General features: G+C 42.3%; 1 protein-coding gene across 3 annotated transcripts in view; it reads right to left on the bottom strand.

Moving 5' to 3' along the window:
- Nucleotides 1-29: 29 nt before the first annotated feature.
- SIK2 (salt inducible kinase 2) overlaps nt 30-25,338 on the bottom strand; it is a 95,456-nt gene continuing 70,147 nt past the window's right edge. For all 3 annotated transcript variants that reach the window (XM_080930117.1, XM_080930118.1, XM_080930119.1), the window contains 12 exons: nt 22,448-22,572; nt 21,936-22,059; nt 20,621-20,841; nt 18,716-18,868; nt 12,699-12,863; nt 5,430-5,658; nt 4,571-4,855; nt 4,275-4,438; nt 3,498-3,608; nt 2,756-2,847; nt 1,456-2,061; nt 30-159 (listed from right to left, as the gene is read on the bottom strand). In XM_080930117.1, the coding sequence (XP_080786243.1) occupies nt 135-159; nt 1,456-2,061; nt 2,756-2,847; nt 3,498-3,608; nt 4,275-4,438; nt 4,571-4,855; nt 5,430-5,658; nt 12,699-12,863; nt 18,716-18,868; nt 20,621-20,841; nt 21,936-22,059; nt 22,448-22,572 (2,300 nt within the window). In that variant the 3' untranslated portion in view covers nt 30-134. The remainder of the gene's footprint in view (nt 160-1,455; nt 2,062-2,755; nt 2,848-3,497; nt 3,609-4,274; nt 4,439-4,570; nt 4,856-5,429; nt 5,659-12,698; nt 12,864-18,715; nt 18,869-20,620; nt 20,842-21,935; nt 22,060-22,447; nt 22,573-25,338) is intronic.

The following is a 25,338-nucleotide window of genomic DNA, read 5'->3' on the forward strand; positions in this document are numbered from 1 at the left end:
CATGCCTAGTCTTCCCTTGCCTGCCTGGACACTTACTACAGAGAGGAAAGGCAACTTATAGGTGTTCTAGATGCAGCATCAGTGAAGGAGCTCTCTTCTTGTGCTTTAAGGAAGACGCTTTGTGCTTAGTGCATTCATCTGCTGATTGGACAAGCCACTCTAAAGAATAGAAATTATAATTTTTATAAATAATACTGAGTATGTAACACCTGGATGTCACTGTGCAAACGACAGATCATTAGTTACTTCTAGATATCTCGTTGAATAGGTATAGCATCTATTTTTTCAGAGTGAATTAAAGGGTTAAGCTTTTCTCGTAAATGGCTAACACAATCTGTGGTTCTTTGAATATTGCTCCGATACCGGAACATTTCATACAAATCAAAACTTTTAAGGAAATTAAGAATTCTAATCCCACATGGTGGAAAAGAGATGCCTTTGGATTTAGCAAGGACATAACTGGAAAGCTCAGTTCCTATAGAAAAGACAGTGTGGTGAGGTAGGGGAAGGCACACACTACAACTTCACAGGGCACATAAAAGTTCCTTTGTTGTGCATCATTAAAAAGGTCTAAACCCTATATGAAATTGCCCAATGTGCAAAGCTTCATAAGCTCATGACAACGCAGTGGGGAGTCAAAGGAATCCCCAAAGTAATCACTATAGCAGAGCAGACAGAAGGTCTTCCTGGAGGTTGTGCAGGAAGAGCCTGGCTTCCCAGCCCAGGGCATGAGCTCCCAATGCTCCCTGGTATCTGCTTCACCTCCACTGGGATGGGTCTCCTGTTGTTTTTAAAGGTGAGAGTCTGGAACCCTGAGCATTCTAACACTCAGCCATCTGGGGGCACTTTTGAGAAGGCATTATTGTGTGCTCCCAGACAGGCTTTCAAGGGGTCAGTACCAGCTGCTACTTAGTGTCCCAGAAACAAAGCTTAGTCCCTGCTACTTTGTGATGGTCTTGATGACACCCTGTATCAACATCTTGATATGCCTTGATGCACTTTGCTGTTGTCTGGCTTGGCTTTAGGAAAATATATTGCCTTCCCCTCCTAATAGCTGATATATATAAAACACACACACATTTTTCTTGCTTTTACCAAGGTAAATGAACCTTTGGTATAAAACCTAGGAGTATACAAACATTTGTTGGTTCCTCCTTTGAGAGCTTGCTCCATTTTCCAACTTTATTCTAGACCTTGCTACAGAAAACTCTGTGGTGGGACAGAGCCAGGAGGAACATCTACCCTAGTCAAACCCTGATTCCAGTTGGAAAACTTGATTTTTTTCTCATTAAGAAAAAGGGAAAAAATATGCTTTAAATTTAGATGGCACCGCTTCTCGGCCTTTTGGCTAAGATTAAGTGTAAATTTAAATGGCTAGAATGAGAACAGAAATCCAGTCTGCCTTCACTAGAGCCACCTCACTTCCTGTGCTGAGATTAATTCACCAGGACATACCCATTGTGTTGTGGATCCACAGCTTCTACCATTTCACAGTCAAAGAGTCCAGGAAGCTCAGAGAGGGCCAGAGGGTCATAGCTTGATGCGGTCTCCTGACGTCCTGAGCTCCTGGGACAATCTGCCCCTGTGAGATTGCTCTGCTGGGCTCTGTCCACAGGATAGTGACAGGAAGCAGGATAGTTTGGTGCAGAAGACGTGGTGCTTGGCATCTCACAAGTCTGATAGGAGAACTGTAAGGAGGCTGGAGCAGCTCCTGGCTGCTGTGGTGGAGGGGGTGGGGGTGGGGGTGGTGGCTGCTGCTGTGGCTGCAGTTGTGAGGGTAAGGGAGGTGGAGCCCGGGGGCTGGGTGTAGAGGGCAGGGGCTGCAACTGTATCTCTGGGTATTGACTGAGGAAAGAGCTAAATTGCATCTGCTCAGGAGAGGGCTCAAGGACAGGGCTCAGGGCCTGGGTCAGGCTGAATGATGGGGGCTGCTGGGATGTCGGTGGAGTCTCCTGGTGGGGAAGACTTGGTCCAGGGTAGGAGCTCTCTGCTATCTGCATCTGATTAAAATATGCTTGCAGCTGAGACTGCTTCTGGAGGAAGAGTCGCTTCTGTTGGAGCCTAAATTGGCAACACCAAAAGATTACTTTATATTTCAAGTGAATGTGATTTTGATGTAACTTAAATAATAGGCATTAACTCCACTTTTCCAGTTTTCTTTTTAAAATTTTTGAGAATCTTACATAAAGTCCAGACTGGTCTTACATTTGTATTCCTCCTGCCTTAGTCACAGGAGACTAAGGGATTCCAGGTATGCACCATCACACCTGACACCCCCACCCACTGTTTCTCTCTTTTCCATGCAAAGGGAAAATCAGAGTAAGAATTCACCACTGTGGGGTTTGCTCCATCTGATGTAAGGGAGCACCAATACATTCTCTTTTCTAGTTACTGTGAAGACTGTTCAGAAAGAGAGAACATCTTGGCAGGGTGATGACTAGGGTGGTTCCATGTTGAGCAGCATCTACTGGTGGGAGCAGCAGACATGAACAGCACCAAGGGGGAAGCCGCATCAGCGATTCAGGCACTGCTTCTGAAAGCTGAGGGCTGAGCACATCCCAGAGAAATACAAGGAAATGGCAGAGTGCATAGGGGCTGCTGCCACCTGGCTGGCTTATATGCTACGATTCTCAGCACCCTCATTAACACCATGCCTGAGCAGACGACCACCATGTACCAGAGCATGGTCCTGGTAGAAGTGTTCTTTAGGCAGCCACGAAAATAACTGACTTTTATTGGCCAAAGACTTCCTTACCTATGTTCCTGTAGCTGCTGTTCCAGGCTCCGAGGTGATTCTTTACAATACATTGGACAAGTATTCTGGGCCTTTGGTAGAAGATTGGGCTTCTGGAAGGTCAGAAAAGCAATAAACACCTAACCAAAAGCTATCACTTAGGATGTAGCTAAGGTGACAGTATCACCCACTGGATGCCTGCCTGGATGGTGTATCCAGATGTGGCTTCCAGAATCCTGAGTGAAAGCATGTCCACTTGCTCACTAGAACCCTGGAAGAACATAGGGTCAGCAGGCCTGGGCATCTAGTTCTTGCCTTTCTGTTTTCCACTTATAAAATTCCTCCAGAACAGGGACACTCATGGGGGAACAATGAGAAAAGCAGACTTAGTTCTTGACAGGAAGGCCCTGTGCCTGTTAAGTGACTCATTCTGAATAGGATCTATGTCATATCATTTTCCCCCCAGATCTTTATATACCAGAGTAGACAGCTTTGATAAAATTTTGTAGATTATAGATCTCATCTTATTACTCACAAATATGAAATTAGAAGTAAGCCTAATTAGTTTCTTTCCCAGCATGTAGTGGCATTATCCTTTCCTACTGCCAACACAGGAAATAAGGCCTGGTGTGAACATGTTTCTAGAAGCCACTAATGTAGGATTAAATGTATCTGCCTATAAGGAATAAAACAGCTACCTTACATAATGCAAAACAGGCTTCTACGACAAAGTGAGCCAGACTAAGTCAGCTGAGGTTCCCACCTGGAGCCGATGCTGCAGATACTGGGTTTCCAAGCTTTGCTGTGGCGAAAGCTGAGGGTGCATGCTGGCAGAGAGGGCGGAGACGCTTTCCTGCTGCTGAGAGACCTCCTCCTAAGATCAAGGGAGTGGACATTTTAATTTCTATGTGAGAAAGTATCAATCCATAGTTTAAGCACGGTTGCAAATGACTGAGTGGAACCCAGACTCTACATGACCTAATACTTATTTTCCCTAATTAGCAGGTTGAAGGTTGCTTTTCAGAGAATCTACAGTGCTATCTGCACTCAACTATTAACTCATCAGTATTAGAATTAGAAGAAAAGCTCCTGCCTGGTACTAGAAGGTGCTTACCTACATGTGGGCCTAGAATACTATAGTATCTTGGATGCATTCAACATTGGCTCAAGAAATAGCAACACTTATTCCATTTTTAATGTGAATAATTCTCATATTTAATAGTGACTTCACATCTAAAGTAGTGGCAAGAAGCTTCTCCTTTGGGTGATGTTCATCACTGTGTTTGTGTGTGTACTCAAGGAAGACTGAGAGAGTCAACCATATATAATCTGCCTGCTCTGTGAACCCAAACTAGATTGAGCCTTGGGCTAATAAGCATCTGAGGGCAGCATGGCTGGGTTTAAGCTGTTAGTAACAGCAGCAAAAAAACCTGAGACTATGGGCTTTCCCACAAAGCCAGTGTAGTTACACTTAGAAGGAAGGTAACTGAAAACCACACGTCTGTAGGAGAAAGGTGTTTGGAAGGGCCTGTATACCCACCTGAGGGCAACTGCTCGACAGGTCTTGGAGCTGAGGAGCAGTTGATGTTAAGGTCGGGTCAGCATCTGATCCCATTTGTCCATACAACAATTGTACTTTGTTCAACTCCAGAAGTCCTTTGGTTCTAGCAAGATTCTGAAGATGCTGTCTAAATGCTACAATTCCTGCAAAGTATAAACATCAAACAGTTTAAGCACAACAGGACTTCTAGTTACCACCCATCCACACAAGCATGGCAACAGCTTTCTCCCACATCTCTGACTGGAGTTTTTGAAGCCACAAAAGAATGACCTTGCCTTGTGTAAGGGAAGTATCTGATGCTCTGCGGCCTTCTCGGAAGCTCACAGGGGACCGGTTGTGGGTCTCACGCTTCTGTGAGCTCAGAGCCTGCATGGCTGGGTTGGCAGGTCTTAGGCTTATGAAAGGAGATGTCATGCGAGGTGATGGCTGATTGGTTAACATGATGTCCTTTAGGGAAGGGCTGTCTTCCAGAAAGTTCAGGTCCCTCTGGGCAGACCCCATATCGTACTCAGAGTCCACACTGTCAAGGGAGGGGTTATCACTCATGGAGAAAATTTTCCCTGAAAAAAAAAATTACCCAATCCAATAGCATCTTCTTTAAACACACAGACAAAAGCAAGAAAGACAAAATGGCAGACAGTCGCTAGTCTTCACAGCCCCAATCTTTCAGGAAGATAGGCAAGAGAACTGGAGTACTCCTTAGTCTGGAAAACAGAACTCACCTAAAAGAAAAGTTCTTTTTAGGTTTGGAGATCCTAAGTACATAAAATCTGCAGTTCAAACTCCAGGACCACAGACAATCTTCTATCCTTTTAGGGTGCTTTTACTGACTAGTTTAACTATCAGAATAATCCTATAGAAGTTCCAGGTGTAAGATCTTGGCCCTTGAAAAGAGCCACAATCCCTTATGAAGCACACTGTAGCTAAAGAATCATGGGGCAGGGGGGTGGAGGGGGATCAACCCAGAGACACTTTGTTTTTATCTCTGTAGCTGCAGAGTAGACCTAATCCACAGTCCATAGCATCTGCCTCCATAAAGGAAGAGGATATGGAATGAGCATGGCCCTATTTCTTGATGTCCAAAGTGTGAAATGATGCTCTAAGGTCTAACCTGGTGCTTCTCTAATATCATACCTGCCCCGGGCATCACAACCAATTGGTTAGTCACTTCTGACAGAGTGTGCCGTCGCTGCCCACTACGCGTGGCCTGGAAAGCTTCAAAGGCGTGACTGGGGTCTTCCTCCGCCTCTCCTTCTGTCTCCAACCCTTCATCAATGGAGGTCTCCATCATACTGCTGGGCAGTGACTGGCATCCCTTCCTCACCAGGACAGGGGGGACAGGGTCAAGAAGACAGCCATTCACCTGTCAATGTGAAAGGAAAACTCAGCCGCTGCTCTGCTGAGAAGCACCTGTAGTAGAACAACAGGCCATGACTTAAGGCCAACGAGAAGTCAGGTAAAGTACTGAAGTGTATATATTCCTTCCCAACGACAGACAGCACATCATTAGAAATGAAGGCCACTCAACTACAGCACTCAGAGGCAGAGGCCCATGAGGACCAAATTGGCAGTGCCACCCAGGTTATTCTGCGTCACCACTGTTACAATAAAACTTTCAGTGCTTTACAGATGAATAGGGATGAAGTGGTTTGAGGCTTACCAGTTACAATTTTTAAATAAGGAAAACAGAAGAGAATGATGATTTTTTTTCCTTCTAAAGCAAATGTCTCATAGCTAAGAGAGAACAGTCACTGTTATTCTAATTTTCAACCACAAAACATACTTGTTCTGAATATACTTTTATGTTCATAACTTAAGTAGTGATCTATTTAATATTTTGTTCTTAAACTGGTCCTAATATGCCTGAGGAATGGAAAGTTAAAACTTGGTTGTAGGCAACAGATACTCAAAAATAATTGAAAATTAAAAAAGTTGAAATGGCAAACAGCCCAAACCTTCACAATAGGATAACAAATGACTCAGCTCAACATTCCAGCAGAAGTCAGTAAGCTCAGTGCACAGAATCCTCATTCTTTAGTAGTTCACACAGCAGCTACAGTGCCTGCCCCATAGGGAGCGTGGTGCAGTCATGAATGAGCACACTGCCTTTCCACAGTTGCCAAGCAAACCACCTAATGGCCAGCAAAACAACACACAAAGGGGAGTTGTGGTTTCAGGTTCTGGCTGGTAAAAGCCCCAAAGAGCAGGCAATTATTTCCCTCATTACTTTAACTATTCCCCTGTGGAAATCAATCTGTTTTCTCCTATGAATAGCTGCTCAGGAGCAGCCAGAAAAGGAGTCAGCTCTCTGTGGTACTTTCAATTGGAACACACTGGATAGAGCTATTGTTTCCATTGGAGCAGAGGCAGTGCATATGTGAGAAGTGATGTAGGACTGCCTTATGCCAGGCACAGGGTACTTTCCTCTAACTGCTGACACTGGAGGCATACAAGGCCCTTTCTTTGGAGAGGGAGTAGGGTGACTCAGCCTTGTGTTTTGGGAGGAGCTGATTCCACAAGCATCTTTGGCCAGAGCCTTCATGTTGGTAAGGTAGCTGATACATGGCAGATGCTTCCCAGACCACACCAATAACCTCATGGCATGGAAAACAGGAATCTGAAATCTGGCTAGTATCCGTCATTCTATTCTTGGTCCAGTCCCAGATAACTTTCTCCTTTGTATTTAATAGTTTTCTTACAGGAAAGAATGACCAACAATTCTCCTCCTAGATTCCTAAGCTGTCTAGTAAGATCGCTTGCTAAGGCTCTCAAAGGTTTTAAAGCAATCGTGTACTTAACACCCTTACCTGTGCACTCTGGCAATTGTACTTCCCACTCCTGAAGAATAAGCACTATAAGCAGGCTCTTTATTTTCTCTTAATGTTGAAGTCACATAGAACTCCTTTCCTAAGATACCAAACCACTCAGCAGTCCCTGTGAGTTTATAGTCTTAAACTGCTACCTTGTAAACTTATCTCATTTTAAATAGAAGAGGAGTTGTGTCTGAATTAAATCTTTTTCAGGTATAAAACAATGGTTTGGCTTTTCACTGATCTAAATTTTCATCTAGGGACAGTTAGAAAACAACATGCGGAGCCTGGACAATGAGTAAGAAAGCCCAATGGCTCAGTGTGAGCACAGTATTAACATGGGTGACCTCTGATTTCAGGTTTCCTGAAGCAGCTGACCATCACGCTTAGAGAGGATTTCTATTGTTGTGATAAAATGACCAAAAGTAACTTGGGGAGGAGAGGGTTTATTTGGCTTATATATCTCAGGGCACACAGTCCACTGAGGGAAGACGAAGCAGGAACCTGAAGGCAGGAACTGAAGCAGAAAACATAGAGGAATGCTGTTTATTGTTTGTTCCCATGGCTTCCTCAGTCTGTCTTTTTTGTTTTTTAAAGTAACACCCAGGACCACCTCCTTCAATCATTAACAGGGAAATGTTCCACAGGCCTGCTCACAGGCCAATCTGATGCAGGCATTTTCTCAACTGAGGTTCCCTCTTACCAGATGACTTGACCTTGAGAAAGCTGAAAACAAACTGACAAGAACATCCTAAGTTACTGAGGGGTTGGATGTAAAAGGATCCAGGTATGTTTCTCCTTTTGGTGTATTTCACTGTCTTCTTGTAAGAAAGAATGACTGAGAACTAATACTTTGAAGCTCCTTGACCATCTACTCAGACAGTTTACAAGGATATATGACTAAATCTTGTATTCTAGACATTAAATGACAAAATTTTAAGATGTGGCCAAAATGTATAATTTCTAACATTTCATTTTCAGAGATCTCATATGCAACAGGTGTTATACGCATAGCACTCAAAGCCCTCTGAGGCTTCCGCACTGCCTGGGAAATCTCCTGAGCCTGCCTCTCTAAAATTCATAATTCCCAAGATGGCTGAATTTGGAGATGGGCTTAAATGAGTGAAACCGTGACCTAATAGGATTCATGTCTTCATAAGACTAAAAGACACTGGAGAGACAGATCAGCAGTTAAGATGCACACAGCTGCTCTTGCAGAGGACCCAAGATTGGCTCCCTGCACTGGTGTTAAGACACTCACAAGTACCTGTTACTCCATTTCCAGGGGATCTGACACCTCTGGCCTCTATGGGCAAAGCATTTATATGTACAAGCCACAGAGACAAATAAATACACGTAACCATAATTTTTAGAAAGTAAGAAAGACTGGCTAAACCAGCTGTGGTGGTGCACACCTATACTCTCAGCACCCAGGAGGCCAGGGCAGGACAGACACCAGAGAGCTTGTTCCCAGTTGCCCCGTGGGTACACAGGAAAAGCAGTGTCTATAGACAGAGTGAGAAGGTGGCTGTCTGAAAAACAGGAAGACTTCATAATTTCTTATGAACCAGCTGGATCTAACTATCTTGCCCTCATGCCTCCAAAACTATGAGAAACAGGGTTTCTGTTGTTTAAGCTCAGCCTATGGTATTACATGAGTAGGTTCATATACTTTAGCAAGCATAATATAAACTACTGGCTCTAGAGGAGAGAAATGGGCAGTATTCAATTGTATCCCATGTCCCTGGCAAAGGTGGCTCATACTGAGCAGGTGGAGTGGAGACGTAAGCTTGACTACTGACAAATTAGTTGTGTGGGCTCTACCTAAGCTCTCATCCCAACCTCCAGTTGTTTTTCCCCCATCTCAACAACTGTATTTTACTTTATTTTAAATGTTATCCCTATTTGTAAAATAGTTGTAAAGTTGCTGGAAGAGTCAACTAATGTAATCCAGAAAAATACTTCCTTTACAATTCAGTACACTTCATTGCTATTTTCTTTTTAACAAAGCAGAATGTTTTTCAACAAAAAAAAAAAAAGCATAAGAATAAAACTACTATACTGTTTTCCTGCCTGAGGCAAATTAAATGGGTGAAGAGGAAAGAAAGTTCTTAATGGTAGAAATCTCTTTTTAAAGCGCCTCTGCACCCGTGATCTCCTGCCTCATTCCACTCAGAGCTGGTTCTCTGTGCACCTCACAGCAGCTCAGAACACCATCCTCATAGAATAGGGCAGAAGAGCTAGAGACTCAGATGTAAGAGCTTTCACCACAAGCCTATTTAAGGATGCAAGAAAAGGGAACTGTGTACAAGAGGGAGTAGTTAAATACAGAGCTGTACAAAGCAGTGGACGGCGTAACTGTTGAAGCTTAAGCCTGTGAAGACTACTTCATGACATGAGAAACATTCTCATGATACATGGTCAGATACAGAAGATACAAAATTATACATACAGAAAATAAGTTTAGTAATCTTTTCACCCACCAAACCACCCTATACCTTACCTACTGATTTACAGTATAACATCAAATAGGCAATCTTTGAGTAGTAAATTACAGCTAAATTAATTTTCTTTACTTTCTTCACAGTGTTATACATGATTTTCATGATCAGTTTCATTTTTATGTTTTTACTTCAAATTATAATTTAAAATTTTAAATCCGGAAGAGAAAGTGAAGTCTCTCCCCAGAGCCCCTGGAGCTTAGCAGCACTACGAGTCTGGTTTGCTTTCCAGCCTTCTCAGAGTCACGTCCATAATGCTGAGTTTCCAAGGTGCAATTACACAGAATGCCTCCACTACATTTGCATTTTCTTTTTTCCCCAATAATTTTTTATTCACCTTACATCCCAATTGCAGCCCCCAGCCCGTCTCCTCTCCTATCTTCCCAGTCCCTTCCCCATTTCTCCTCAGAGAAGGATCAGCACCCCTTGGGTACCACCCCACCCTGGGACATCTAGTCCCAGCAAGACTAATCAAATCCTCTTTTGCTGAGGCCCCGTTAGGTAGTCCAGGTAGAGGAAGGGGATTCAGAGGCAGGCAACAGACTCTGAGACAGCCCCTGCTCCACTCCTTAGGGAAGCCACCTGAAAACCACACTGCACACTTGCTACAGATGTGTAGGGAATACACTTGCATTTCCAACCAGCCAGTAAAGGTACAAACTAGGAAATCTTTTTATTATCGTCTTTAATAACAAATGGACCAAAATCTTTGTACACAGAAGATTTACTCTATACAGTTGGTGCAACTGTTCTCTTACCATGGCTCTATGTCTTTAGGGTCTCGATTACTGCTCAGAAAAATGCTTTCCCCCTCTGCCCCAGAAATCCCAAGTCAAAGGTTCAGGTCAGACTCCTTCAGTGATTTTACTAACATCAAGGGAATGAGAGGTGATCTGTTTTTAAGCATACAATACTAATCCTTGATTGTAAGTAGAAATGGAATTATCAATACATAGAGCTATGATAATCTTTCAGAAAACAACTGGCTATAGTGAATGTGCATGAAGCCATAAGAACAAAGGAACTGAAAGATTCTTTGGTGTATGCATTTATGGGCCTCAAAGGTAGTTGGAAGGATATAACAAAGTGATCCACAGTCAGTCCTGTAGATGTTTATGACCTGTTCTGAGTTTCAGGGTGGCAATGCCAGTGCTGGGACCAGTTCCAGTTTGACTCTCACTCCTACAATGTGAATATACCACCTAGCAATGTCTATATCCTCTGCAAACCATTCATTCCCTGTCTGTTTCCTAGTAACTACAACAATCACAACCTTTAAAAATAGCTTGCCCTATATATTATAACAGACAGTGCCCAATCTGTGTTTTGGGCCTGGTGCTCTCACAGGCAAGACTTCAACATGCTGCATTTTAATTTCTTCAAGAGAATTAGATTATAAAAACAAATTATGCTGCCCTATTTTATGTTTAAATGCTGAGCATGAATTTATCACTAATGTGTAATGCTAGGCAAACACAGGCATAGAAAACAGACTCTCCGCAGGAAGTAGACTCATCTTTAGGGCTGGACAGTAACTATTCCTGTTCAGCAAGTTGTCTTACCACCTGTTATAACTGTCTGGTATGAAGCTGCCACCCCCACTGTGCTCCACAAAGCCTACGAACTTCTGAATCTGCCTGACATCCAGAGGTCTTAATTGAATGGCATTTGCCATCCCATTTCTAGGTTCAAAGCCTTGTTATGGGCTTGGAGTTTTACCCTCTGAATCCCACTGTCACCATCCCCTCCTCTCCTATTTCAGGACCATTCCCATATTTTAAGCCCTACATCCTCTCCTCCTGGATCCGTGCTTAACCTCCCACGCTCCTTGCTCTCTAGCCTGTCTGCTGGAGAACCAGTCAGGCAGTCTCCAAGACCAGCATGGTTTGCTCAGGTCTTCAGTTGGTGTCTGACCGTTCTAACAGCTGTCCCACCTGATAATTCACATTCTACACCTGCAACACTGCCCAGAGAACTAACGTGCTTGCTTGCCGTTCGAAGTGAACACACGTTTTTCCTTCTAGTTTTCCTTCCCATGCCCGTCCCCTTTCCCTACAGTAACCCTTCCCTTCACCGACCATTCCTACCCTAGTTTCCAGCCACATAAATTCTACTCTACTTTGCAACTCTAGTTCTGATACTTACCCCCAAACTTTCCTGATCAAGTACAAAATCAATTCCCCTGCCTCTTTCTAGGTTCACTTGGCTTACGTCTTGTTATGTGACACTTCATCAGTTTATTCAGTAACTGGGATGCTGTTTAACTCCATACAATTTCTGTTAGATCCATCTAGTAAGGGACCAGACAAGTTCAAGTCTGATTCATGCTTTTGTCACCTAAAGAGGCTAAAATATGGGGAAACACTATTTGTTGACTACTTAAAATCTACCCTAAATCACAAAGATTATCTTACTTGTCACAACAGCCTCCTAAAATACATATATAGAACATAGTTTTACACAGAGCAAAATGAAATTCACCTTGCCCAAATTCACACAGCCTAGTGAAGCAGTCTGAGCACAACCTACATTCTTCCTAGGACACTGTCTTCTGTTAATATGGTCATCTCTACAGCACTGGAACTGAGTATATGCCACTTACACTACAAGTCAAAAAGAATCCATTGCACGAAAGAAGTGGCCATCTTCCATTTCCTAACAGTCCAGTTTATGCAATACAGGGAACATAAACTAAACCCTTTAAGCATGCCTAGGCTGGATCAAAACGGATGTTTACTCAGTCAAATAGAGAGCCTATACTTTGTGCTGATGGTTTGCTGTGCAGAGAGGACACAGCAATAACAAGGTATAATTCAGAACAATTGGTAACACTTTGTTTTTAAAATCATAATTTGTGAAGAGTCAACCAACCTACCTACTGACCCGCTCATGCACTCAAACATTTATAAAGAACTGGCTAGGGAAGGAAGAAGCAGAGGGCTTATATGCCTGGAGTTGCTATTTAAACAGTGAGAGTTGGTCTCCCAACACTTTGATGACGTCCTTCACCAAGCAACATTCAACAAAACCACACGACATCCAAGTGAGGTCTCCAGCCCCTGTGCACTGCATCGCAAGCACACCACCTGTACCTTTGGAGTATCGACACACTCTTCCTCCATAAAGGCAGCTTCTGCTTGACAGCTGGATGTTGGAAATGAAAAGGCCTCCACATTGGATGCCTGTGGGAGGAGGGTAGATCGCATCAGTCTCACGGACGGTGGATGCAAGGTCACTGGCAGTCCCACGGTTTGTGCCTGAAAATACAGTAAGAACAGACAGTGTGGGAACAAATAGGCTCACTGCTCCTAGGACACAAAAGTTATTTCCTAGAACTCCAGCAAAGAGTTGATTGTGTGTTTGTGTGTGCGTGCACACATACGTGGTAAACACTAAATTTAAAGTCTCACAAATCATATATTCTCAAATAAATTATACAGAATTTGGTTCCTGTCTCATAACAATAATCTTTCAAACAGGCAACAAGATAGCCTTTGTAAGGAATCAAAGAATGGTCTTTGTCTCAATTCAATAAACTATTTTTCTTTTATGAAATATACTACCTGGAAAGATTTAAAAAAATGCCAACAGGAGATCAACAAGGAGGCACAGATATAAACAAGTCCCATAGCTAGTACAATATTAGCATATGAAGTAATTGTATTTTCCTACTTCCCCTCCCCAGGAGAAGAGGAAGAAGACAGAAGAGGCTACTCAGGGTATCAGGAAGGTCCCTTTCTTTTGAGAAGATATAGTCTGAATACAGCCTGCTAGAGCAGCGGGAGAAATGCATATCGCGGCAGAGCTCGGTTTCTGTTTTCTTCTTCTTCTCTCTTCTAAACTCTACTGCTTGCACCTCTTAAGTGATGGGGTATGAAGCACCACACTTTGGCTTCCTGTGGGTGATTCATTCCGTTCTTCTGTCTCCTTTGTTAGTGCTTTAAGTAAACAAGGATTAACAACTCTTTTTCTAGCCATAGCCCTTAAAACTGGAAGAATAATTTCTTAGATGTGCTTTGAACATAACAGACAGTGTGAAACATCGAGGGACAATCATCACACCAGACCCCCACAGGAAGAAGCATGACCTCCATTTTTCCTGCTACACTTAGGACAGAAGATACAGGATGGCGACTGTTAACTTCAGGCAAAGGAACAAAGGCACATGAAATTGTAATTTCTTTGTCAAGCATGGGTTTGATTTGTGGGTCTATCACTTATTATTTGCATGATGACTTTAATCAGGCAATCTAACTTTCACTGAATTCTTTCTTAACTTATAAAAGTGGTGTAATGCCCAATTCATAGCGAAGGTAAGGCTGAAAGGTAACGTGTGAGACCCTCAGCGTCATAAATGCTCTTCCTCCCAGTCTTTTTGTTCTTTAAAGATTTATTTATTTATTTCATGTATGTGAATACAATGTAGCTGTCTTCAGACACTCCAGAAGAGGGGAGTAGATCTTGTTCTAGATCGTTGTGAGCTACTATGAGGTTACGAGCCACCATGTGGTTGCTGAGAACTGAACTCAGAACCTCTGGAAGAACAGTCAGTGGTCCTAACCACGGAGCCATCTCTCCAGCCCCCTCCCAGTCTTAAAATGACCCCAAGGACAAAACAAGTGGACAGGAAGACAAATGCAGTTTTGGTGTCAGCCAGTCTCATGGCTTCCAGTTGGAATTTTAAGTTGATTTTTGCTGTTGTTTGCTTTTGTTTTTGAGACAGGGTTTCTCATGCAGCCTTGGAACGCAAAAAGAGCCAATAGTTTGAGATTGGCTGGAACTCATGGGTAGCCAATATTGGCTGCTTCCCAATTGTTGGGATTAAAGACATATTCCATCATGTTCAGCTAAATTGATAATTTTTAAGGAGAGGGTATGTTGTTATTATACATTTCAAAATTTTGAGTATACTTAACATATACTTTCTATAGGATACATTGTGATACTATTATCAGACATAGTGCATTAAAGAAAGAATAAAACAACAGCAAGCCTTCAGTAGCCAGTGGATGGGAAACACTGCAAACAGTGCTGTGCACTCTCTCAGCAGGATGAAGGAGCAGCTTCTCGCCCATCATCTTTCTTTGGGATTATGTTATATGTCTTGGCTCTCTGGCCACCACACAGCACACTTTTATTTCCTAATAAATGTACATTTAGTAATTCCTTCTCTACCACCAGCTTTCAATTAAAGGGTAAAATTAAAAGTTTGATTTCTAGTTCCCCAATTTCTTAACCTGCTCCTTCAGACTGAGAGTGGGGAACAACTTACCTGATGATACTGCACTGAAAATGAGGTGTCACATCTGATCACAGGCTGTTCTATTTCTATCCCATTTCCCTAGAACTCTTTAGGGTGGACTGAGCTGCATCAGATTAAGCACATTGCATTTTCCTTAACAATTTTTTATTTGCTTGTTTCCCTACTTCCTCCCTTTCTTTCTTTTGGAGGTGAGGTCTTATTTTGGAGTTCTACCTGGCACTGCTACCTTAATCCTCCTGCCTCAGGTTCTACAGTGCTAGGATTCTAGGTGCACTGTCATACCTGGTCTCTTCCACACATTTTACAATTCATTTGGACTGCAGAAATTGACCATGAACTGAGATTGAAGAATAATATTTTTGTGTGACACTTCCTAGGAAACAGAATGATATGTTTTCCAAGTCTGTGTGAGCTGTCTTTCAGAAGCTGAGGTGTGGCACAGTTGAGTATTTAGCAAGGACCTACAAATAGCTGGATTCAATCTTAGGTACTGGGAAAAACTGTCCTTTTTAATCAGGGAGGATATCAAGCAAAGGTGGTGAGAGAATGTTACTATTTTATCGCTCCCATCCCCCAGGCTGAGTTACAGGCCTCTGTCACATGGAAGGCTGGTATTCTCACTCAGGGTTTTCCCATCATTCATGTGCTGAGAGGGCACAGCAGGAGGCAGCCATCGATTAGCTTAGAAAAGAGCATGTGGTAGAAACTCACTGAGGGCATCAGATCATGTGCCTTGAGCCTCCAGAACCAGGAGAAAGTAAATGCTCATCTGGCATTTTGCTATGGCAACCCAAACAACTTACGAGTACGCTTTGTCCTATGATTGTGGAGCAACCTCTAATTAGCAAAGTTAAAAAAAGGGTTTCATTTTCACCTTATTAAAGCTGATACAAACTTGAAGTAGGAAGGTTATTAAAAACTTTAGGGTTGAAGAGGAAAAGGTAAGAGTTTTCTTTTCCTAAACAGTTGCCTGACAACTGGCCGCCTACCTCCAGTGAGCAGCTCACTGTTGTCTACAAAAAAATAAGGGGACTCCCATCACTACCAACGGCTGCCCGTGAGCAAGGGTTAGCTCCTGGGTATTTCAGGGGCCTCAGTGGCGGTGACACTGCCTTGCAGATGGGAGTTGTACTTTGCTGAATGCGACTGTCCCTACAGGTTGACTAGTTTTATCTTGGCAGAAATCTTTTTTTTTTTCTGATAAAGATCCATTTATTTTGCTTTTTATATGAGTACATTGTACCTGTCTTCAGACACACCAGAAGAGGACATCAGGTCCCATTACAGATGATTGTGAGTCACCATGTGGTTGCTGAAAATTTAACCCAGGACCTACGGAAGAGCAGTCAGTGCTCTTAACCACGGAGCCATCTCTCCAGCCGTTGGTAGCCATCTTATGAAGAAGGCACCGTTTTCCTTTTATATTTACGAACATCGGTTCTCAGAAATTCTTACTTGAGCAAAATCATTCATCTCTATATGGAACTTAAGGTATGCATGATTCTATAGTGTGTGTGGCCTCTGTATTAGATTATGCTGTTTTCTCAGCTTTGTTACTGCAATGTCAGGGAACAAGTGACCTCCTCTCCTTAAACAAACAAACAAACCCAAATCAGAGAATTAAAACAAAGATGGTCTATTAAAACTTGTACATCCAAATAGACAGAGAAATCAGTTTAACAAGGCACACTAAAACACAGGGCAGAGAACATTTCTTCAGCTGTGGGTCTTCCTTCTTAGAGGGTCCAGAAGACACTTTCAACAAGTTAGTAGGTAAGCTGGGATGCCTTCTTATTAGAATTGGACACATTTGAAGTTATTGTATGCACAGTTTAATGCTGACCTGACCAATATGGGCAATGAAAAGAACGTGCAGTGTGCTTGGCAGTAATAAAGTTAGCAAGTAAAAGAAGCCATGTATACTATATATACCTGCACCTCAAGGCAAATTAGAAACAAGTCGAGCTATCTGCTTACCAGGCAGATAAGAAAGGATATCTTATACAGTAACATATGATGTGCTGGAAACAACTGCTGATGTAAGCCCTCACCACTCCCATGTGAAATGTTTAAGAAGAATGCAGTAGCTTAGGTGAGAAAGCTGTTAATGCACTAGGGAATCCTCTTCCTGTCCTTTTGTCCGGCCACACTTGGAAACAGGAAGGACATCAATACAGCTCACTATCAACACAGCTCAGTTCTTTTTTCCCCTTTCTCTTTTGCTTAAAAACAGTGCTATTCAAATTTGAAGATTCTCTGATCTAAATGTCTGGAGCTACACTGATACAGTATTCCCTTACATTTGTATTACCACATTATTTTTAAGTTATTAGTGTATCTATATGATTTACTTGTTAGAAATCAAGAATGTTTATCTCCATCCTTTCTTGTGTTCTGTAGAAACTAATGCAAAGACTCCTCGTGTCCCTGTACATCAAATCCCACTGAACTATAAGTGTTGCTTACAGATGCAGAAGCATCCTAACTGGAAGATGCACTCCTTTCCCAGCCTCTACACACATAAGTCTGAGAGCTCTCAGACCACATCCTCTCCTGGCACTGAGCCACAACCCCACTGTGCCCTCAGGCCTTTGAAGACAGTGAGAAGAGAATCATCTCTAACTGCTGTGGAACAGACATTTATCATTTCTATGTACTATTCTTGGGCTTCACAAATAGCAACTCACATTGTCACAGCGCTTAGTGTCACTACCACTTAGCAACAGACAAAGCTAGGCACAGAATCTGGGGTTTGCTCTGGTGTCCCTGCTTTTAACCATTAAGTACAGCTGCACTTCTAAATTAGAGCTAAGCTTATATGAGGTCTGCCTTTCTTGGCCTTTGTCCCTGTTTCTCCCAGCATCACATTAAATCTTCAGCATTCTGCATTTCACTTAGTATGAGAATCTTGTAAGCATTTCTCAAAAATTTCTGTTCTTCCAAGACTGAGCATGGTGGTCATGCCTTTAATCCCAGTACTTGGGAAGGACAGGCAAGTAAATGTCTGTGAGCTCAAGTTCTAGGCCAGCCAGTGAGATTCTGTCTCAAAACAAACACTAAACAACCTCTTGCCCTGGTCCCTCCTAACAGAGCCATCCTTCCCATCTCCCAGACTCTACCTCATGGGCTTCAGAAGCTCACTATTACCTCACTTATACTAGCCTTGGCAGTCAGAGCTTTTCACAATATGGCTTCCACTTACTGCTCCAAATTTTTATTTCTGTAGACCAGTTCAAATGGGCTGAATTAATAGGAACAAGACCTGAAATGGTCCATGTGAGCAGTTGTGTCCATCCCGGGTGTCTCCTCTCTAGTTATAATGTCTTCAGTACTGCATGTCCCTGTAAAGTCTCACACATCATGAAGACCTGTGTTCATGTCATCTCTCTTATGCAGTCCCTATTCTCTGAGCCTCTCTCTCTCTCCCTTGCCATCGGCTCTTCAACAGCACTCATTAGTTTACTTCTATAATATAGCCCCGAGAACCACGATGATGCTCCAGGCATTCAAACTCTTAGAGTGCTTAATAACAGCGGCTGGCACACAATCTGTAAAAAACCTGTAAATGAACTGCAAGTACAGGCTAGTTCCATTAATTCTCAATATTAGCAAATTATTAAAAGATAAAATACCTCTTAAAGAACAGAACCGAAAATAAAGTTACTCCTCAAAAAGGAGGAAGATATTAAAAGTTTTGAGAATCCAGTGAATGACAGTAGATGAAACTTTCTAGAAAAAAACTGTAGAAGATGAGATCCTAACCTTCTGTACCAAATGATAAAAACCGTGTCCAACATAAAAAGGCACATACAAAAGTAGAATAGTGGCTACATGGGCCGTTGTTACCTTGGCGACTGTTTGTTCAGCAATGGTGCTCGGCCGTCGCTGGCGGCCATCAAGTCTCTGCTCCACAGGAAAACTGCTCCTATGCGATTTCAGACGTTCCACCAACAAGAAATAAATGGCAGCAAAGTGATTATAGCTCTTGTTTTGCAAAGACTGAAAGAGAAAACAGGTGCTGAAGGGAGAGAACTGTGAACACGAACAAAGGGGTCTATACCTTTTTAAAGAGATGGTACAACCTTGTGTCCTGAAAATGAAATCACAAAACCTTTTCTTTCTGTCTCATGTCTTCTAAGAAGGGAAGAACAGTTTCTACTATGATGTTCAGCCCAAGGGCACAGGACCAAGTGAACACTCTGAGATCTACTCACATAAATTTCCACAGTAATTTTGGCTTAAGACTTTGGAGGTGTTATTTTCATTAAGATAATTTTAGACACCAAGGTACTTAAAAAATTATAGTAGTGATTTTATACCTCCAAGCAAAAATCTTTCTAGAATTCTAGAATAAAGGACTTACACTTCATTAGACATACACTTCAGGTCTATAGATTAATCAAAGGTGACATCTTTAACTGTTTGGTCTTATTTCTTTATCAGGGGTCCATTACTTTTTCTGCATTAGGAGGGAATGTCATCACTGCGTCATGCCCAGTGACTGCCAATGAGTAAGGTTGATCCGCTCGCTGTGCCCAAACTATAGCTTCAGTCAACGTTCAAATCACTGAGGGCCCTGGTGAATGAACAAAGCCTCTGCAGGCTTTCTGGTGATTTTTTGGGCTGGAGAATGACATCTGGATGCTAGATGGAGAGACTGTGTCTGCATTCTTAGTAATCTGTTCCTCTTGTTTTTGCAGCTCCACCCTTTGGAAACCTTGAAAATAAACTTGCTTCCCAAAAAAGTCTCACATCATTAGTCTGCCAGATTTCCCAGGATACCAGTGCCACAGAGAAACAACTCTTTTGGCTTCTAATTCCACCTGACAATCTACTGGGTGTTGTATGGGCAACACAGATCCACAAACCCTCAGCGAAAACAAAATCCCATAGGACTCCACAGAAGCTGCCATCTAGGAGCTACTCCATGGATAAGCATGGAGAAACAATTACTGAGTTCACAATGCACAAAGTGAAAGAGCAAGTCTGGTTTTCCTCGTGACTACAACAGGTAACAAGAGTCTCCTTAAGGCACTGTCCAGCTTTGGCAGGGCTGCTGTGCAGGTTCCACATCTGTTCTATAAGCATGCTAACTATTGGGTAGGAAAGAAACCAACAGGAAATTTCGAGGTTTATAGATTTCTTAGTTCTCTAACAATTAATATTTCCAAATCACAACCTACTTGCCTGTTTTCTCTGGTTCTCCTCAACCCCACGGGCTTTCTTCAATCTCATTCCATCCTTTTGGCTCTTGGCTCAGCCCTTAGTCTTGCTCCATATATGTAGTTCATATAAACTATTCTAATGCCAATATAAAATCCATGTTTCACTTTTGAAGAAACTTTCTACTCTGTATTTTTTTATGTTTTGAGATAGGGTCTCACTATGTAACCCTGACTGTCCTTGAACCCAGAGATCTGTCTGCCTCTCAGTGCTGGGACTAAAAGTGTACCCCACTATACCCAGACTCCTCTACTTTGTATTTTTCATCTTCAATCTTGACCTTTTTTTATTCTTCCAAAATTCTTTTCTTGGATGTTTTGGCAGATCGGGTAAAGGAAGGGGTTACGAGATTGAGTAACAGTGACTAACTATAAATAGACTTGATACAGTCCTCAGGGAACCCTGAGCAGGACAACCAGGCACTGAGGATGGGTTTACTAAAAGATCAAGAGCAGGTGTGGTCATGGAGCTACAAGCGATAAATGCAGAAGAACATTTAGGCCTCTGCAGCCAACTCCATCACTTTACCTCAATAGTTTTCTGCTGATCAATCCCAAGGCTGTGCATCAGTCGCAGAACCTGCTCATTAAACTCTCCAATAGATGGCTCATTTTCCTGTTCTTGTGGATAGAGAACAGGCCTCTGTACAGGAACCTCTATGAGCATCCACTTGTGCTCCTTGATTTGAGCTATGCTTAGTCGCTTAGAAGGATCTAGGACCAGCATCCTTCTAATGAGGTGTTCACAGTCTATGGAAAATACAATGTTAAAAAAGTCAGACATGTCACTTTCAAGCATACTTGCATGGCCCATGTGATTTTGCACAACAATTTTTGTACAATTCACTAGAAAGCAGAAGGACACATGAGCAAATGAAAACATGAGTGATAGGTCAAGTTCAGATGCTGAAGAAATATTTAAGAAACACAGGCAAGAACACGTCTATCTATAATCTAAAAGAATCTTTCTAGTGCATTTCTCAAGCTATCTAGTCACAGACTTAGATTTCCACTAAGGAAAAACAATTTAGGCTTCATTCCCAGAACAAGTATAATGAATTGATCTTTGGTCATACTGAGGCATGCTCAGTATAGCCAGGCGTTGTTGAGTATGTGCTCTTTCCAGTGAGCTGCTGCTTTCTCGTCAGTGTTGCCGTACACGGATCGGCTCTGCTTACACTAAGACGCTGCAGCTGCAGCTGAGTGAACTGAAGCTCTCACCACCCTCCTCCACCCAGCCTCCTGCCACTCATTGCTCGGCACCCTGCCAGGTGCTTTGTGCAGAGTAATTCAATCATCCTCAGGACATCGCCACTGAACAGATGAGCCCAAACTGCATGGCCAGTGAATGGTGGACTCAGGATTCCATCCAGGTGCCGTCTGTTTCCGAAGCCTATGTAACCGTGTTTCCCCAAGAAAACTGAAGACACAACAGCAAACCCAACTGTTGTCTAGATGATAGCCCAAGACAAGACAGGTAGAGACTGTGGCACTTCAATTTACATCACCAGAGTTCCACCAGCTGACCTGAATTTAAAAACTTAATTCTAAAAACCTATTTCATACACAGAATAAGTAAGCTTGTATCTATGGAGTGTTTCTGTAAGTCTATAGACTCGAGCTGAATGGGGAGACTTGCTGCTCTTACTCTGGGTAGCTCCTGTTCTCAGTTACAAGAAGGAAGGCTGGAACTTGTCTACATGGAGGTGCTGCAGAGCTCCATGGCTTCCAAAACCACTCAGTCATTTTATCTGGTACCAAACTCTCAGTAAGGAAACTTCGGCTAGGACTTCATGCGGTACAGATTCTGTAATGCACAACTAATATGACGACCAGCTTGTTACCTTCTGACATGAAATATGGAATCCGGAATCTTCCTTCCAAAACTCTCTGCCTCAGAATAGGGAGAGTTGGTCCATCAAAAGGCAGAGCTCCACAGACAAGGACATAAAGAACAACTCCCATGCTCTAGGGAAGAAAGTTATACAGGCATTTTCAGGGAGCACTTCAAACATGCTGATTCTCTAAACATTACACGGCTCTTAAATTCACATGGATTGATGGAGTCCTGCCCGAATTTGTTATTTTCTCAAAATTTGAAAGTGTTACCTCCTATGATAAGATTAAGCATAATTAATACCAAGTGATCTGATTTTGATCATTTTGCTTACGATGTTACTTCAAATCATTGCTGATATTAGAATGAAAAAACCTAAATTCTTTCCTAGAGATCCATTTCCAGAATCTCTGACTAATAATAGTATATTGGATGGGGAGAATACTACCAGGAGCTTCTAAGATAGGCCAGAGCACCAATTATGATATATGCATTTAACACATCAAAGCAAAGCGATACCCATATGTCCAGCTGTGGTCCTTCATATTGCTGCCCTTCAAAGACTTCTGGAGCTGCATAAGGGGGGCTGCCACACCATGTTGCCAGCAGTTCACCAGTTTTAAAGAAATTTCCAAAGCCGAAATCTATTGGGATGGAAATAAATGTTACTTTTATCTCTGGTCTCAAACTATACTGCACTTCACAGTAATTATCTGTATAATGTGGGAGCATTATGACCATGGCCTCCCCCTTTCTGCTGAAATATCTATTTGTGTGAACAACCACTGTAAATTTGATTATTGTAGAACATAATTTGTTTGATGATTATTAACAACCCTTTTATTCTATAAAGTCTGTAAGAGGCAAATGAGTAAAACCCAACTAAGCAGCAGCATATAGCAGCTTTTGAGGCAACTGAGAACCTGGTAAGTAATAACTCTTTAAATGTTGATCTATACATCCTGCTCTAGGCAGATACCCATCTGAGAATCTCACAACAAACAATAGCATATGGTCTGCTACCAGCCACCTGTCACCACTCTCTCCTATGTGCTCATTTACAGAGTGCAGTGCATGATATTCAAAACAACTGTAACCTGTTCTTCTAATCTGCCGCGCTGAATCTACAGTTTTGGTACCTAGAATGCGCTATGCAAACATTGCACACAACACCTTCAATATGCATATGCATACAAGCTTTCAGTGTCCTTTGTCATAGATGTGTTTGCCCTTTTGATAATACTCAGGAGACAAATTCTGTTATCTAAGTTAGTCCCATGCTCTCTTGTACTTGAGTCTTGAAACTAAGAGTATCTGGTTCTACTTGTGCACGATAAGCATTACATGCATAGGGAGCTTAAGCAAAGACTCAAAGAGGAGTGGACCTGTCTCCACCGTGAGACAGACTGGCTTTGGGGTAAGGGTCAGCTCCTGTAAACCGTAGTTTCTCCGCCTGTAAAGCTGCAATAATAAACATGCCCAGTAGCAGCTTTTATGAAGCACCAATATGCTAATGTAAACTACTGCTTTGTTTGTGCCTTGAGACGACACACATTAGTCCCTCGGGGAAGATGTTCTCCCACTGACATAAGAACAGGTAAGCATTAAGCACAGTCATAACCTGTCACAGCTGCTTCATGGAGAGTATAATATCTACAAACTGAGGAGAAGTAGAACCGACTAGTGTCATAGGAAAGGTATTTTACTTCTCTGAACCTTAGGTTTTCAAGTCTACCCCAGTAAGAATAATCCACTTGCCCAGATAAGATGTAGTGAGGATTAATGAGATTAAAGACGAAAATGTCCAGAGCCCAGATGTGAAATGCCAGCCTTGCCTCTGTGAAACCACTACTATACTAACTTCCTGAGGAAAAAGGTCACAAGGAACTAACTACAAAGGAGGAGTATAAAAACCATCAGGAGCATAAGGTTCAGCAGAGAAAAGACAATGCACCCAGGAAAAAGCCTCACATTGGTGCCTGGAGGGCCATATGAATCACATCCATCTTTACAATGTAACACCACCTTAGCCTATGTTCCACTTTCCAAAAATGAACAGAAGTCTTTGCCTTCTTTATTTGACCTCAGTTACTACCACTTCTGCCACCTAAAACCCGTACACGATGTAAGTTTCTAATCTAGAAAACTATAGAATGAGTTAAGAATAAGATACTTAAATCCACTTCAAAGAATAAAAGGTTAGTTTCCTGTACAGAGACACATCCAAACTCTGGGACAGATGTGTAAAGGGCATGAGATAGGCAGTAATATGATCTGTGCACTTTGAACTGCAATGGCAAATGAACTTCTCAATATATATGTAAACTGGAGATATTCCCTAGGTAGCAAGATAAAAGTTTCAATGTCTTAAAGAGCCAGACAGAGTGCTTCACTAAGAACTTCCCCACATTGATGAAATGAACTCAAAGGAGGGAGCACAGCCTATTGGGAAGACAGCCTAGTGAGTGGCCTTGAGGTTGCTCATTGGTGTGCTTCTTACCAAGAAAGCAAGAGTCACTGTCTAGGTAGTCCAGTGCAATCTGATTTTTACAGATTTAGGCAGAGAAAGCACCCTGTGTAGTCACAAGAACATGGCACTATATAGACACATGCTTTGAGAATCTGACTCTGTGGAACAACAAACAGAGCGGCAGCCAGGCTCACTGTGCTGTCTCAGAACCACACCTGTCCATGCTCAAGAGCCTCCAAGATTATTTTTGTGATAGCATGATGGGTGTGTTAAGATTTAAGTAGAAAAAAATACATAATATCACCAAAACACAGCATGTATTCAGTAAATGGCAGTGAGGTCTCATTCATGCATAGACAGCCACAGGTGCAGCCCTGTCTATGTCTTTGACAGGGGCATTATTGCATGTTACTTAGTAGACTAAGCTCTTTGAGGAGTCTTCCTAGTATGTGGAAGACTTATTTTCAGTAGAGTTAAGCACCTGTGAGAGAGCCTGCTGCTGCTATTGCACTGCAGACATGGAACAGACCAGGTTTAACTACACCTTTGCAACCTTCCCCAACACAGTGATTTATCCTATTGGTGACCAAGTTAATGATGTCAGGTTAAAGAATTGGCAATGAAACATTTTAAAAAGCCATTTATATTTCTCCATAGAAATATGAATAATTTTCTTCATTTACAGCCTACAGCTTTCTGTAAACAGCATGAGTGAATGAAGTAAGGGGTAAGCAAGTAGATGAAATAGGGGAAATTCAAGATTTCTGGTTACCACGTACTAAGACAGAATGGACTATACCACTGCCCTTCAGTATCTGTGGTTACAGGATTCAGTGGGTACTAAAATCTGGTTGTTCAGACCCCTTATATAAAATGGGGCAGTGCTTGCATACAACCTCCATACTTTCTCCTACACACTTTAAATCATCTTTGGATTAAG

Source organism: Micromys minutus (assembly GCF_963924665.1).
Source record: "Micromys minutus genome assembly, chromosome: 16".
Classification (NCBI taxonomy): domain Eukaryota; kingdom Metazoa; phylum Chordata; class Mammalia; order Rodentia; family Muridae; genus Micromys; species Micromys minutus.